General features: G+C 46.0%; 1 protein-coding gene across 1 annotated transcript in view; it reads right to left on the reverse strand.

The window, feature by feature from the left end:
• Positions 1-17,035, reverse strand: part of LOC133134809 (forkhead box protein P2-like) — a 139,266-nt gene that overhangs the window by 55,854 nt on the left and 66,377 nt on the right. The window contains 1 exon segment of the mRNA XM_061251241.1: positions 1,365-1,451. Coding sequence (XP_061107225.1) covers positions 1,365-1,451 — 87 coding nt within the window.

Here is a 17,035-nt window from a genome sequence, read left to right on the forward strand (position 1 = left end):
CACGTGTGCACATTCGCACACACACATACACACACACTGACAGACACACACACAAGCAGACACACATGCAGACCCACACACAAGACCCTGTGTTCACGGGGTATGGCTTATATCAACAAACATATCTCTTTGCTACCTGTCTACAATGCACATGCTGTTCCAAGGACTGTTCCAGACACTTCCATGGCCTCAGTGAACGCACTAACCCTCTGACATTTCGCTGCCTCTGAAATAATAATTCACACTGTGAAAACAGAATTCCTGTGGAAACACGCTTAGCTTTCAGATGCAGATAGAATGAGACCCGGAGTGACTGCAGGCACGGCACGTTCAGCACGTCTCACACAGGAGCACAGTACAACACGTCTCCTCCACCGGCAGCAGCCAGAGGACGCTCAAGGCTTCGGGCTGTCAGAGGCTTTCAGACAGAAAGCTAAAACAAACAAGCTAAAGAATGTCCATCAAACGCACAGACAAAACCACACGCGCTAATGCCCTATATACAATAGAAAGGCCTAATGTGCCTGCGTTTGTTCCAACATGCCACATCGTAATATGACAGGATAAAACGTGGCCCATCCATCGGACCCAAGAGCTACATCCAGCCAAGGCACTGCTGTCGACACACAGCGGAATTTCACAAACTGATGCTACTGAGGCCTGCAAGCTCAGTGAGCGTAGCTAGCACAGTTAGCGTAGCTAGCGCAGTTAGCATAGCTAGCACAGTTAGCGAAGTTAGCATAGCTAGCACAGTTAGTGTAGTTAGCACAGCTAACGCAATTAGCATAGCTGGCACAGCTAGGGAAGTTAGCATAGCTAGCACATTTAGCGTAGCTAGCACAGCTGATGGGATGATGAGGATCAGATGTCAGAAAGCCGGGTAGCGTGTGGAATGCTGGGGCGGGTGGAGGACTGAGAGTTGGCGCAGTGGCACGTGGTCGTGTGTATAGTTTGGGGCGGTGTGTGGTTTATAGGGGCTGTCCAGGGCTATAGAGGGTCAGGGAGGTAATGAGGGGGGTTTTAGGGGGCTTGTGGAAGGGGTTCACGAGGGTTGTAAGGGCTTTAAGGAGCAGTGGGACACCTTACTGACACAGAGGCTCCGTTTATTTTGGAGAGGATGGGAAAGCAGTCAGGCTGGCTGCCAGAAACGTCTCAAAAACACAAAAACTGTGTAAAAACACCAGCCAGTCCGTAGCCTCTCAAGAGGGTCCGCTGCCCGTCGTGGTAATGTCATCCGCTCGCCCAGAACAGAGTGGGGCGACAGGCTCGAAATGAAGTAGCCAAAACCAAACGCATGCGAGCCGGACCGGAGTGAGGCGGGGGACGGACACACGCGTGTCACACGCGTGATACACATGGCTCACCTGCAGCGGACGCTGTTTGTCGTTGTTCTTTGGAGATTTGAGGCCGCTGCTCTGCTGGAGGAGCAACTGTCGGGCAGTCTGAAGAGCCTGAGAGGAGAGAGAGGAGAGCGGGGTGAGGGAGAGGGAGAGAGAGAGGAGAGAGGGGTGAGGATAAGCTCTGGATCCTTCAGCACAACATAGCACTGCCCACCCTTAAAATGTTACAGAGCAAACTAATAATAATACATACACTTCAACAAGCGTAACAACATGGATTGTACTACTACTACTACTACTACTACTACTACTACTACTACTAATAATAATAATAATAATATAGTCTTTAACAAGCTTAATAAAAATCTATGGATTGTACTTCTACTGCTAGGCCTACTACTACTGCTGCTAATACTACTACTACTACTACTACTACTACGATTAATAATAATAATAATATAGAAGAAAAACAGACTTCATGAATAATGTACAGTCATAAGATAGAGAGGCAGCTGGTCCACATGCCTCTCACAGGGAGCCAGTCATGTGTGCATCAGCAGTGGAATTGACCTGTCTAGTGCTCGCTTTCCTCAAATGCCCACTTCTCTCCAAATTACCAGCCCATTTGCATATTCATAATATCAATTTGAGGCAGAAGCAAAGATGTGAAGTGTTACTAGAAGCTGTAATTAAATTAGACAAATCAACATCAGATTACCTTAGACAGCAAATGAAGCAGGGAGCGGGGATTTAGAGAGCTGTGCGCTCCACTCTCAGAGACAGGAGCTAAACCCCCGGGCGACCTGCTTTCTGTGCCAAAATGTCCCACTGCTGTTTACCTACCAGCTAAAAACAACAACACGGAGAATCGCCCGCTGCTTATTTTAGGCACCACCGAGTGAACCGTTTCTAAGACTTTCTGATCCACAACATAATTAGCTGAGAGCTCGAGTCAATCATAATTACAACTGCTTAAATACCCCAAAAATGTACAACGGTCAATATCAATTCTTCGTATTGACCAAAACGGGTGAAAGGCGCGTGGTGTTCTCCGCCTCGTACCGTCGGATGTTAATGGGTGTGGACAGAATCCGAGTCTGTTATGGAAAGGCCGTCTCCTCAGCCTCCTGCAGGGATGTGTGTTTGTTTTATTGGCTGGGTGAGGGCTGTGATTGTGATAGTGGCCAGTCGATGGCGGCAGGGTAAACAGTGTAACGCACCGTAACACCGCAATATCGTAATCCATAATCCATACAGGAAAAGCTCAGAGAGCCCCACGCGGCCTGAAAATGATCCCCGCTCCAGACCTTTACGGATACACTTCCAGGACGGCATCTGGCTTTCTCCGGGGTTTTAAAGTGTCACTCCCTTATTAAAAAACAACATATTTCATACGTTCTCACGATAACATATGTGCAGCAATAGCAGCTCAACGTATTGGTGTTCTCACATTGCTCCTCTATATGCTGTTTTCCAGTGGTCTTTCCACATGATGCACACACATGCGAAAGAGCAAGCCAAAAAATTAGGGTTGATATGTTGCTCAATATTACTGTGTCAGACAAAGGAAAATAAGTACTCGTCGTGCTCCTAGTAATAGTTTCATTTTGAATCAAACTCTGGTATTCGGATCCTAAAAACAAACTTTTGAGACCATCAGTCACCACATATATCTCCAAATCCACCAAAACTGGAAGATGGAAGTATCGCCACTTTAACACTTATCCGTCATATTACACAACAACGCCTGGCTAATACAACACATCACTCCTCACACGGGAAGTGCATTTATCTGTTTTTCCACCGCCCCCAGTACCCGTCCTTCACTCTCGCTGTCCCCCGGGGACCGACTCCTATTGTCGAGAGAACAAGGTGTCAGGAGCCTCAAAGTGGGAGGGGCAGCGACGACCCGTCAATCAATGACATGTCTGAACCAATTTAAAAAAGTTTGGGCTGTCGGCAGGGACGACAGTGATTGGCTGAAAGCGGTGAGTCAGCGATCGAGCGTGGTGGCGGTTTTAGTTTTGCGAAGCCGTTCGCGGCTGCAGTGGGAGTCTCCGCGCCTTTCTGAAGCCTGCGTTCAGCTCCTCACCCCTCTCCCCTGCAGGCTCTTAATCCACATGAAGGGAAACCGTCACGCAACTCAGCCCATTATTTCAGACTGGTAAGCACCGGCAGAAAACGGGCAGCAATGCTTACAGTAAGTGCGAGGCCGCCATAAACCAAACCTAAAGAGAGTGCGAGAGAGAGAGAGAGAGATGGAGAGAGAGAGAGGGAGAGGGAGAGAGAGAGAGAGAGAGAGGGAGAGAGAGAGGCAGCGGTAGAGACAGAGGGAGAGAAAGAGAGGAGAGAGGGAGAGAGAGATGAGAAAGGTAGAGACAGAGAGAGAGAGAAAGAGAGAAGGAGAGAGAGAGGGAGGGAGAGAGAGAGTCAGAGAGGGAGAGAAAGAGAGAGGTGGCTCATTCTTGTCTGAAAGAAAAAGAAATGTGCACCTTATACCACACCACAGCTGCACAACAGGAACACAATAAAGCCACAGCTACCACACTTCATAGAGCTTGCCACAAACAAACTAAAATAAGATGGAATATATTCAGCACAAGCTGGGCATACTCCCTTCAAAAAGCACAGACACACACACACACACACACACACACAGCGGATGTAGAAATGACAAATGTAAAAAAACAAAAAACTTTACTGTTTTTTTGTGAGGAAGAAGAAGAAGAAACCACTTCAGACAGAGGGAAGACACTTTTTCTCTGAGAATCAAGGGGTTGTGTTTTTCCGCTGCGCGCCGGTCTCCATGGCAACGGTTCCTTTTGACAGGCTGTGCATATGGCACTACACTACCAGCTGGTGTGAACACTGTTTGAACTAGAGCATTGAGATGCTGAGCAAACAGAAAAAAGTTGCCACGTCTTAACCCTCAGGGAAGGAAGCCATCCCCTGATCAATTATGAAAAGGCAGAGAGAGGCCTGCCACAGCCTGGCTCCAGCGGAGGCTGGGAGACACTGGAAACCACAGTAAACAAGCCCAGTGCAGTGCCACTGTGTCCTAACAACATTGATTTGTCTCCCCAGAAAAGGGATCGGCTACCGCTGTGGAGGGCACGGCTTTAGCTTCAGGAGATTCAGGGGAAACATACGGAGACACGGAGACACACGCTCGTACACACACACACACACACACACACACACGCATGCACACACACACGCACACACACACACAGGAGTACACACGTGTGCATGCATACATATGGATACACACACAGACATACATACGCATGCATGCTCACAAACACACACAGGTGCACGCATACATACACACACACACAAAAATATGCATGTGCACAAACACACACAGACACACACGCATGTGTGCATGCCCACGCACACACACACACACACACACACACTCGTGCCACAGAAGCACAAGTGCATACATGTACACACACATTCTTGTGACTATGTTGCTTCAGACACAAGTACGCGTACTAGCCCAGGGTTTCAAAAGCAGGATGACTGACGGTCGGTTCACACCTGATTCTTGTGGCCCGCGAGAGAGCTAGAGCACCATTCACAAGAACAAGAGACGCAGCACACCTCGCTCCTGCTTTTAAGACTAAACAACGGCAGGAACTAGTCTAAGTTGTGAGTAAGTTGGTTTTTTCCACTGTTAACAATATCCACATTCAGCACAGACACGGGGCTACTGTGTCTGGGGCTAACTTCACTGAGCGGCCAGGCACTCTTGCATCTTTACTGTTATTGTTGTATAATTATATATCATTGTTATATCTCATTGCTTGTAAGGCCAGGAACAGAGGGTTCTGCCAATGCATTGGTGCATTTGCTGACTGCCAAACTACACAGGCAACAGGCAAATTCAGTGGCTGGTTAGCAAACATTTGCTTGTGCTAACTTCAGTTAACACCTAGTTCTGCTACCTTTCTTAGCAATGCTGTTTGATATTTGATATTCACATCTGGAATGTCACAGGACAGGAGATACCAATGAAATCACCCCCCCCCCCCCCATATTAATCACATGATGACACGTTCAATAGCTGCTCACCAATTTCAACAAGTTTGATTTGCCTGCAGCAACAAAATCAATCACCTATTAGCAGCAATTATTATGCTGGAACAGACAGCGACAACATAAATCCACTCAATACAGCATCACAACAAAACGATTTCTGTTTCGCAGCCTTTTTCTCAGTCTTTCTCTCTCTCCCCGCCCCCTTACTTTCTCCTCAAGTGCTCAAGGCCTAACACAGACACAGCTTCAAACTATCAAACCTTATCTGGAGAAAGGTTGCCTGGCTAACAACTTCAGACAACTGTTTCCTGTCATGGAGCAGCACTGAGCTGAGTGGCTAAGGTGCATAACTGGGACCCGGAAGGTTGCTGGTTCAATCCCCGGTGTAGCCACGATAAGATCCGTACAGCTGTTGGACCCATGAGCAAGGCCCTTAACCCCACGTTGCTCCTGCTTAGTCTAATCAACTGTAAGTCACTTTGGATAAAACCATCAGCTAGATAACTAATGTACTGGAATGTTTCTATTTAAATACAGACACATCGTTCACTCTCGAATGACAGTAGAGGGAAGCTGAAACTCGGTGGGACAGTGGGAGAGAGGTACAGGATCGGCACGTAAGCTCTGAAGTCACAGATATGGAGATATGGAGCCAGTTGGTCATAATTATATACCAACCCATACGCAACTGAAAGACATGCATGTCAGGTTAGGTACATACTCCTGCCGTTGCCCTTGACCGAGGCAGCTGAAACAGCTGGCAACTGGTTGACCTGTTTAGACCAGCGCCATACTCAACATGGTTTGACCAGCTCAAGCTATGTTTTGAAACATCTGGTCGCTTGTCATTTCAAGCTGGTCATGGCTGGGTTTTACGCCAGACTCAGAACTGGAGTTGGTCCCCAGGTGCCGCACTGTGGCTGCCCACTGCTCCTAAGTAGCTAGGATGGCTAGGATTGGCTTATGTGACTGTATGTAGATACAGCTGGTCTTGTGAGATGCATGGAGCCAGATTGTCAGATGTACTGTGCAAGTTCATCACATGAAAATTCTGTCTCTGATGAACCCGAGACAGGCAATCCTGCAGAAGACGCTTTCGGTGAATTACTCTGCCACTGTGAAAGACGTGCGATTGAACCCGGTGGCTTCTCCTAAACGTGTGCATTTAACACCCCACGCCACTTCTAGAAGCAGGGCCGCAAATAAACTCACCTGTTCATGCAAACGCATTCCGCTTTAACTGCCAGCTACTGTCAAAATTACAGGTGTTTAGTTCAGCGTTCATCTGTCACGGCACGCCAATTCTAACCATTCTGACTGCGGATAAAATAGCTCCCTGCCTTTTGGTAAATTGTTCGACAGTATTTTACAGAGCAAAGAGCCGTAATGTCTGTTTCCATCAGTCTCTTTGTTTTGAAGGAAAAAGAACCGCACAAAGAGTAGGAGCCGGACCCTGTTCGCCGTTAGCGGCAATTACCGTGTTTTAAAAAAATGCACATGACATGATGGGAACGGCTTTGAATAATTACAGGACAATTTTAATCATTTGTTTTCTAAATGATCTAAATGAGTCATGAAATTATTTGAGCACATTGTAGAGTAAAAAGAAAAACAGCAGTTGGTTCTGGGTGAAATCATTTGGAGTCCCTATTGTCAGAGAGAGAAAAATGAAGACAGGTTGCAAGAACTAAGCTAAACATAACCACAGATGTACAAACAAAACATTTCAGTTTGCTAAAAAAAATACAAGCTGTTAATGCAAAACAAAAATACAGAAGCTTGCACTGACGATGACAGTAATTATGGAACTGTGAAACCACTCTCTGTCTTGATTCTGTTGATAATTCATACCTTAAACAGTGCAACCTATTCCCATTGGTCTAAACACCATTCTTAAAAACAGTATGTCACACATCAATGAACGCGATCCATGTTTAGTAAAACATTTGTGACTGAAATTATACCACTTTTAAAATGTTATGAAAAATTGTTTTAGAAGATTATGCATAATTGCTAATTTGGGAGCTAATCTTCAGTAGTGAAATACTCTTTTCCCAAAGCATTTTTAATGAAATCCTTTATATGCCATTATATTCAACTCCATATTTATCTGGTTGTTAAAAATGGAAAGTTACAAATATTCTCATAACTATTATCTTTGATTAATTTAAAGTGTTCAAGTCAGATAAATTATACAGTAGAACACCACCTCTATAGGAAGTGAAGGCCAATGTAAAATAAAAAAAGAAAAGCCACATGTCAATAAAATATTCAGCGTTAATACGACTGTCATGGAGATTATATGAGAGCAATGGGGTCTTTGAGAGTTGATTTAACATTTTTCTGCATAGGGTCTCAGTCAGGATACATGCTAATCTCTGGAAACACGAGCAGCCAACACACCATTTATCATCATTAACAGAATCGCGGTCCACTGGAGTGATCAGAAATCTGTGGAAAGTAATGGGACAGCATTTAAAAAAAGAAACAATGTTTAAATGGCTTCTCCTTCTTTTAAAAAACCCACACTTTTTAAAATGTTTACACAGCGGCTGCCTTCTCCAGCTCCACAGGCACTTGTGCAGTCGTCTACCCTATTTACCCGCGGAAGGACAAGAGGAGGTCGACAAACTTTCATCGCAACTTTTGTTGCCAAGCTACGCGCCGCCAAAACACAAAGAACGCATCCATTTAACCCCGGTTGCCTGGAACCTTCAAACGAGAAGGAATGACATCTCGTCCTATTAATACCCTACGCGCGCAAACAGCGGCGTGCGGTGGGCGCAAAAAAAACCCCTCTCCCTCTAACATAAATAACAAGGCCACTCAGAAGCATATTTGATGTTGATATTCATCGCTCAGGAACAACACCGCGACTCGGGCCCTTCTTATGAAAATAGATTCAGCCCAAATGGATCCGCTGTAATTGGTTGCAGATAGCGGGGTCAGAGGAAAAACGATACGGGCGGCCATTACGCAGCGCGCCCAGAAACCGGCCCTGTTTACACCAGCACTCCCGTCTGACGCTAATGGCTGAGCGCTGAGGGGGAAGGAGGGAAAAAAGACAGACGGAGGGGGGAAAAAAGCCAGGCGCTCCCGAGTGTTCCTTCTCCCTACCTGGTGTTTAAATCTACATTTATGAATACGGGAACGGGCCGGTGCAATTACTACGCACCTTTTTAAAAAGACGCTCTTACGCCGCGAGAGCGAGGGAGAAAAAAAATAAAAAATACAACATGAAATCCTTAGCAGCGTGCGGTTTAATTAGGAAGTTACAGGCTCCTCAGCAAAGCCAGATGAAATCGGAAACAAACCTCTGGAGGAGGTCACACTGCCTTTCGGCCCTTGTTTTCGCCCGGTAAACTTTTTAATCACAACTGAATGTGACCGAAAAGCACAAGAGATGTGAAAATCTTCCATTAAAAATGAATGTTATAACACAACGAGGAAGAGCCACTGCTCGCTAATCAGGCAATGGCAGCCTTCAGACGCCTTCAGACCGGCGTAATTGTTTGGTGGGAGGAAACCCTTTGTAATGAGCCTTATTCTGAAGGCTGAGACAACGCTGATCCTATTTCCCATAATGAACGCATTATTAACGTGCTATTAAAGTACAATTACATTACGTTCCGCAGGGTTAGCGACACGCACACACCAGCGCTGGAGAAAGGCGCTATGGCCAGGCGTGAAGTAAACAAACACACACTCCCATGATGCCTCGGTGCACAGCCCCATGCGGAAATACACACGTCTTCTTACGGAGCCATCGCCCAGGAACGAAGGAACGAAACAATGAAAGACACGATGAATGAAAGAATGAGAGAGAGAGGAAGAAAAGTAAAGAAATATAAAAATAAAGACAGAAAGAAAGAGAAAGAATGACACACAGAGACTAGGGCAGTGTGTTGTAGATCTGAGAGAACGCGTGACTCACAGTGAACGGTTATTCGTGGTAAAGAGAGGATGAGTGAAGAGTACAGGTAGTGGGATGGGATCCTGGCTCTGCTCCAGACCCGGCTGTCCCACTGAGCCTCAGTCCCAGAACCTCCTGGGCCACTGTCCGGACCACCTCAGGCCTGTCCACTCGCAAGAACCACAGCCAGCAGCAACTATGACTGTAAAACTACCGTTTTAAAAACCCTCCTGACTCAAGGGACTGAAACAGTAGAGTCCACACCACAACTACAGCGACAAACACCGTGACCAATATCGATATCGTGGGATCACTTTCAGAGCGATTTCTTATCAAAACACTGACAGCCAATCAAAATCCATCCGTTCTTTGATGGATTTTCATTGGCTTTTCGCTCTTTTTCGTTCATCGGTGTGGATGGGAAGAGGTTACCTAGCTTGGACCATCGCAGCTCTCTCTGAATAGGCCCGAAGGGCTAGCGCTACGCACGCACCGATATATCGACAGATATAAACCGATTGTGTTGTGGGGTGACATTGGCTCAGACAGTAAGAGCAGTCGTCTGGCAGTCGGGAGGGTTACCGGTTCAATCCCCAAAGTGTCCCTGAGCAAGACACCTAACCCCCAAATGCTCCTGACGAGCTGGTCGGGACGCCTTGCATGGCAGCCAATTACCGTCGGTGTGTGAGTGTGTGTATGAATGGGTGAATGGAGAAGCATCAATTGTACAGCGCTTTGGATAAAGGCGCTATATAAATGCCTGCCATTTACCATTAGTGTAATAGGCTACAAAAAGTTCAAGTTGGGTCATTCGCTCCTAAGAGGGGCCACTCAGTCATCTGCCCCCTTCTGTGATAAAAGCAAAATGAACGTAAAGGCTCCTTTAATTTCCTCCTACATTCCTTCATTCCTTCCTTTCATTTATGTCATGTATTACTTACATTGCCTCTTAAATTCATGATATCGCTTGATTGTCTGTGTAGGCACGTCTGAAAAGCTTCAGCTCTTCTCTATGTCTACTCAAGACTGAGGAAGATGGAATGGAGTTCCAGAACATACCACAGGTTTACGAACATACAGTAGTCCTGACCTGGCTTGGTCATTTTCATTTTCCAAAAGTCATCGTAAAGTAAACATTTTTGTGCCACAAAATCATATTAGCCAGAACATAGTCATAAAAAACACAAGATTTTGCTCCAAATGAATGGATATTGAGAAATATTGTTCATTTTAAAGTACCCAGTAATGTGTAGGAATTGCAGCAGCCTCTAAAAGGTACTTATACATCGGCAAAAAAACTAGAATGTAAAAATAAACCTCACTTTCACAAATAAACACAACACATTTTTTCACATGAGTGCAGGAGATTGATTAGTAGCTGAAATATGACAGAAATACACACGTGACTCAGGTCTGTTCACTGCCTGAAGTACTTCCTGTGTATAAATATGCTTTCCACTTCACACAGGAGAAGCACATGTGCTGCTTTTTTCAGCAGAAAGTACCGGACCTTTTCCACAGAGTGAGAGGGAAAAGGGATCCAGCACAGAATCTCAGATTACTCTCTAATTGCAGCTAGTGCAATGATAAAATGAGTTGTGGAAAGTATTTCATTATCCGACCGGACTGGAGGAGACACTGGGTATGTACAGGGAGGAAAGGCTACTGTGGAATCAGAACCCAGATCCCAGAGAGAGAGAGAGAGAGAGAGAGAGAGAGAGAGAGAGAGAGAGAGAGAGAGAGAGAGAGAGAGAGAGAGAGAGAGAGAGAGAGAGAGAGAGAGAGAGAGAGAGAGAGAGAGAGAGAGAGAGAGAGAGAGAGAGAGAGAGAGAGAGAGATGGAGTGAGAGGGAGAGAGAGAGAGAGAGAGAGAGAGGGAGAGAGAGAGAGAGGGAGAGAGAGAGGGAGAGAAAGAGAGGAGAGAGGGAGAGAGAGATGAGAAAGGTAGAGACAGAGAGAGAGAAAGAGAGAAGGAGAGAGAGAGGGGAGGGAGAGAGAGAGTCAGAGAGGGAGAGAAAGAGAGAGGTGGCTCATTCTTGTCTGAGCGGGGCATACACAGAGTTCTCATTTTACTTGTTGGTTGTCTGTAGGCTGTAGGTTTGGCTTTGGGTACTTATTTGTCAAAGTATTATTAATTATTATTATTATTATTATTATTTTAAAGATATTATATTCCACTGTATTAATTATATTGTCTCACTTGTCATTGTTAATTGTTTCACTGTGAATTGCTTTGGAAAATACTGTTTATACACAGCCATGCCAATGAAGCATTATTGAATTGAACTGAGACAGTGAGAGGAGAAAGAGAGAAACATAAGGACAGAGAAAGAGAGAGAGAGAAATATGGAGAGAGAGACAGTCAGAGAGACAGAGAGAGAGAGTAGGGGAAATATAGAAAGAGAAAAATAGGGACAGGGAGAGAAAGTGATAAAGAAATAGGGAGAGAGAGTGAGAGAGAGAGAGAGACAGAGGCAGAGAGACACAGAGAAAAAGAAAGGAAAATAGGGATAGGGAGAGAAAGAGAGAAATAGAAAAGGAGACAGTGGCAGAGAGTAAGAGAGACAGAGAGAGAGAGAGAGAGAGAGAGTGAGTATTGGAATAATGAGCATTCTTATTTATAACTCAATAAATCAACAGAGTGTGTAATGCGCGGCGGGCTCCGTGGAGAATGGCCCAGGTCCTGCAGGAACAATGGCCCTCTGTGCGTGCGCGGGGCTGGGCCGGGGTCTGCACACAGGGTCTGCACACGGGAGGCAGCCTCGCTCGCGTTGTTTATTGATTTTCTAGATTAAGAATCCCGGGGAGGGGATTGTAACAGACAACCATAAAATTATTTTTGGTGTGCTTATTTGCCTTTCCCTTGCATCTATTTGGCCTGTGTCTGTAGACAATTACGCTTTCCCGGCCTGACTCAGGTGCTAATAATGAAGGACAAATAGAATCATATGTGTAAACTTCCCCTTCTGATGAAAATTTATATTAACTTTCTGCCACTGTAAACAGCGGCGCATAGCTGAGGCTCCCAGATGAATTGGTGATGAATTCAGTCATTTATATCCCTGGGATCTGCGCGTTTGGCGGGGGGGGAGGGAGGAGGACCGGCTGCATTGTGTAACCTCGCGCCTCCTCGACGGAGAGAGGGAAAACGCGGCCCGCAGAGCAGCTCGTCTCCGAGAGCGTGCAAATCTCCGCTCTAATAGCTGGGTTTTTCCGGGCGCTTTTGTCAGTTTCGGAAAAGAGGAGTCGAGAGCCAGAACAAATAAGCCAGACAGCGCTAAAACAGCAGGTATATATTTATACACACTTTCTGACTTTGCTATGTAAAAAAAAAAAAAAAAAAGAAAAAAAAAGAACGCTATGGAAATTCTGTACAATACAGGGGAATCTTTGTTGAACTGTGCAGCTTGGAGCTGTATATAACAGCTTGACAGGGCGACTACAGAAGGGAAAAATAAGCTCTTTGTGGAAAGAGGAAATCCAGAAACTGATACAAGGATACCACTAATGCTACCACTATTACTGAACACCACTACCGCTAATAGTATTACTTTATACTACTAGCGATGCTAATACCTCTTATGCTAACACTATTACTGAACACCACTACCGCTAATATTTTTACTTTATACTACTAGCGATGCTAATACCTCTTATGCTAACACTATTACTGAACACCACTACCGCTAATATTATTATTTTATACTACCAGTGATGCTAATACATCTTATGCTAACGCTACTATTACTACTTCCACAATGGAGAAGATGTGAAAAATACTGTATGATGACAATAAACTGAATAACTGTTTGTGACACAATGAAACAATAGATGAAAATGATAAATGTCAGTTATTACGTTTCATATATATACATGGCTATAATGTATAATGGCTGAACTGTGGTAAGCCTGTCCCTCTGTCTGCTCTGTGTGTAATGTGCCTCCCGGCTCCTTCGATGATGAAATCCGTCTGCGTCCTGCTCCTGTGTGCCAGCTCTGAGTAAAGCCGGGGTTTAGAGACGCGATTCCGCAGCCTTGCAGATCCTTTGGCTTCATCTTCTTTATTTATGGAAGTCTTTTATGGCTTCAGGACGGAAAGACGGGAGAATCCCCTTCCCCTCTAAATCCCGCTTCCCGCTGGCCTGGAAGAGGCCCTCCAAACACACACCTGTGTGGCTGAGCCCCGGCCGGCTCTGGAGCTCCACACTGCGCCTTCACAGCTGCAGATCGACCCAGGGAGCGGAGGTTACGCTTGGGGGGGAGATACTCCTGGCCTCCATGGAGCCTCCAGTCTGCCCGAGAGAGGGACTGAGCAGATCTTCTGGTGGAATGCAGCCAAGGAAGCGGGAGCCATTGATGTGTCTGTTACACAGGATGTGCACGTTACTGAGGTTGTCCACGTTATGGAGACTGTGCACGTTACTGAGGTTGTGCACATTACTGAGGAAGTGCATGTTATGGAGGACTGTGTTTTGGGTTTCTCCTGGGAACATGACAATAGTCAGACGCCGGACAGCTGTAGTGCGGATTTGAGGCACTGTTTGGAACATGTTTTTGTTCTAACATCGCCTGTGTGTGTTTACTGTGAGAAGAAGGCCACCTGACCACCTTTAGTCCAAGTTGCTCTCACAGTCTCCAAAACAGGCTTTAAATGATCAACTACAGTCCCTGCCAAAGCCACCATTTCCTGCCCTGTCTTACGCTGGACTGGGAAAAAGAAACAAGCTGTTTCCTACTCTCTTCTTCTTCTGTTTTTAGCACAGCTGCAATATTACTGCGGCTGAGTTCAACTCGTTAATGAAACCACGCATTTGCATTCTGTATTTCAGCATCGAGAGACAGAGCGCACGCAGGGATTATGATTTATTACTATTATTTCTTCCCTTTCTTTTCACAGACTCAGACGGGCATGCTTCACACAGATGGAGGAAGACGTTTTGTAAGCTGGTGGTGTTAAAAACCTGCTGTTTGTGTCTCAAAGTGCGAACGCAGAGAGTGGCGTTGGAGTTGAAGGTTTGTGGAGGGCGAGCTTTGTCTCCCGTGCGTCTGCGACTCTTAATGGCGTGGAGTGGCGAAAGCCCGCCAGCCCGGCTGTCTCCCGCGCCTCGAGTGTTCGCGCCCGTCTTTGTTGACAAGCGTCAATTACAGAAGCTGGGAGGCCGAGGAGGTGACACGTGATCTTACCGCACGCTCCTGACAGATCTTTTACAGGAAACCACAGAACAAGATGCCTTCGTGCTGGGTATCGGCTGCGGTAATGATAAACACGCGGGCGGTAAGAAGCACACGCGTGTAAACAAGCCAACAATCACGCACAAACCCAGAAATCCAAAGGGTTAACCTAAGGTTAAGCTACCCCATGTTATTGAATCGTTCTGTCACTAGCATGTATTTCCTGACTATAAAAGATGCTACATTTCCTTAAAATAACTAAATTTTTCATTGTTATGGGGAAAATGCTGTGTTTTTGCACACAGCACTAGAAACCTGACCATGGCCTCGAAGGCATGCTGTACACACTCAGATTGTTGATTTGTATGTTTTCCTTTTCCATTCAAAACAGCAGAGCAAGTTCAGCAATTATAAAATGAACTGCATCTGTGGGAGGAAGAAATGTATTTATTCATAAGCCACAGCCAAAGACAAATGTTGATTGAATACTGCTGAAGAGCCTATGGTTTCTAAAGAGTCTCTGCCATGTCAGCATTGCATAACTTCTCTGCGCTAATCCAGGAAAACACAATTGATGGAATAATGAAACCAAAACTATTCTAACACTGGCACAGTAACTGGGGCCAATCGTCTTGTACTTCTGAGGAGGCCAAAATATTTTGATTGGCTCAGAGAAGTCAGTGATTGACAGCTCACTGCCCATTACAGAGCCTGTGAATCTTCACTTCCTCATCACCTCTATGTATGAGTGCATTCATAAATTCACTCTGAAAATCTGCTCATATTTCGAAAGCTCTGCAATTCAGAGTATCATAGAACGCGCAGAAATCCACTCACTTACGAACAACAATGACCTCTCCCGCCGTCAGACGCTTGGATAAACCGGCACCTCAGCCGGGAACGTCCAGCGCGCTCTCTGAGCTCGGAATTCCCAAACGGGAATGCCGCTCCGAATTTCCCGGTGACCGGGGGGGGGGACGACACACACACAGAGTGCGCTCTGAGTCCGAATAAACCAACGTTCCCTACGAGTGGAGCCACCTGCTCTGGAGCAGAATGACCCTCCCCGTGCCCTTCAGCACCTCACAAACGTCGCCAGTAGATAATCAATTTCCCCTGTGCACTTTATCTATACCCCACAGCCCGCGCTAACTGCCAGTCAATAGTGCGTGTCTGTCTCTCAAAGCCCTGGACCCCGAGCTTATAGAATTACCCAGCGGGGTCAATAACCGTGCACCTTTCTGGCTTTGAGAAGGCACCCTCACGGCTAACCCTAACTGCTCAGAGGTTATTGACAGCGGTGAAATGCATACCACGCAGACGTGTTTGTGTGGGGAAAAAAAGCAAGCCAAAGAAGAACTGTTTTTGATTGGTGTCTGACTGGAAGAAGGCCCAGTCAGCGCAAAGAATGTAAGATGTAGATTTGCGCAGACAGCCATGAACACAGGTGACATGTAGGTGGACAGCTCGACCACGGAAACAAAAATAAAAAAATAAATACTTTTCTTGCTTTTTTTTTTTCTTGTTCTTTTTTTTTCCCAAGTGACATATTTCTTGCTGTTGAATAGTGCAGAACTTTCTGTAAGGGGGAAAAGTTGAAAATCTCAAAAGCGCCACAAAGGAGTATTGGCTTGGGATATGTGTCTGTGTGTGTGTGTGTGTGTGTGTGTGTCTGTGTGGGGGTGGGGGGTGGGGGTGGTATAAGACAGTGGCAGCAAACAATAACAGCGAAACAGCAGCTTAATATTGTTTGTACGGCTGGCAAACAGAAACTAATATAGCGAGTAAACAAGCAAGCGGGTTCCTGCCTCCTCTGCTTTGTTCCGAGGCCACGGCTATAACCGCGGCTGTTCCTATTAGATTCCCCAGTTCTACAGCACCCTGTTCTGGGGGGGGTGGGGGGGGGGCTCGCCCCTGGTTCCTCCACCGACTCCACGCACCAAAAAAAGGAGAAAAAAAAGGAAAAGAGATCAGGGGAAGTTAATAGGTACTACATCTGCGGCGGCGGGAACAATGCATCTTCGTCTACATTTCAGTGCTCATAAGGTGGCGCGACTCCTTCCCCGCACGCCGCTTTATCTCTAAGTTGTCTGCGCATATTCCAATTACGCCGTGCGCCTGACCTTTTAGTAAAGCCCACGGAAGATACAGTTATCATCTCTTATGACACACAACATCTATCAATCAACATTTCCTCCGCAATTTATTTAAGGGAAAGAGCAGCTCCGGTGGCTAGTGAAGCGAGTCTCTCTCTCTCTCTCTCTCTCTCTCTCCATCTGTCTCTCTGTCTCTCCCTCGCTCTCGGTGGTTTTGATTAGACCCGTGCATGGCTTAGGTGGGAGATGAGAGCAGGCAAAGCTTCTGATAAAGATGTTTTTTTCTGTAAAAAAAAAGACAGAAAGAAAACCAAGGGGGGAGGGGTGTGGGAAGGAGTAGATGCATGTGAACAAGCAGCAAATGCATTTTCTTTCTTCACTATTTTAAGATGACTGCTTGCCTGAGTGCACTCAGCTTCCATAAACAAACCTTTCTATTCCAGCCCTGTGACACGTTTTAATAACAGTCTT

This window comes from Conger conger, chromosome 8 (assembly GCF_963514075.1).
Source record: "Conger conger chromosome 8, fConCon1.1, whole genome shotgun sequence".
In the NCBI taxonomy this organism is placed as follows: domain Eukaryota; kingdom Metazoa; phylum Chordata; class Actinopteri; order Anguilliformes; family Congridae; genus Conger; species Conger conger.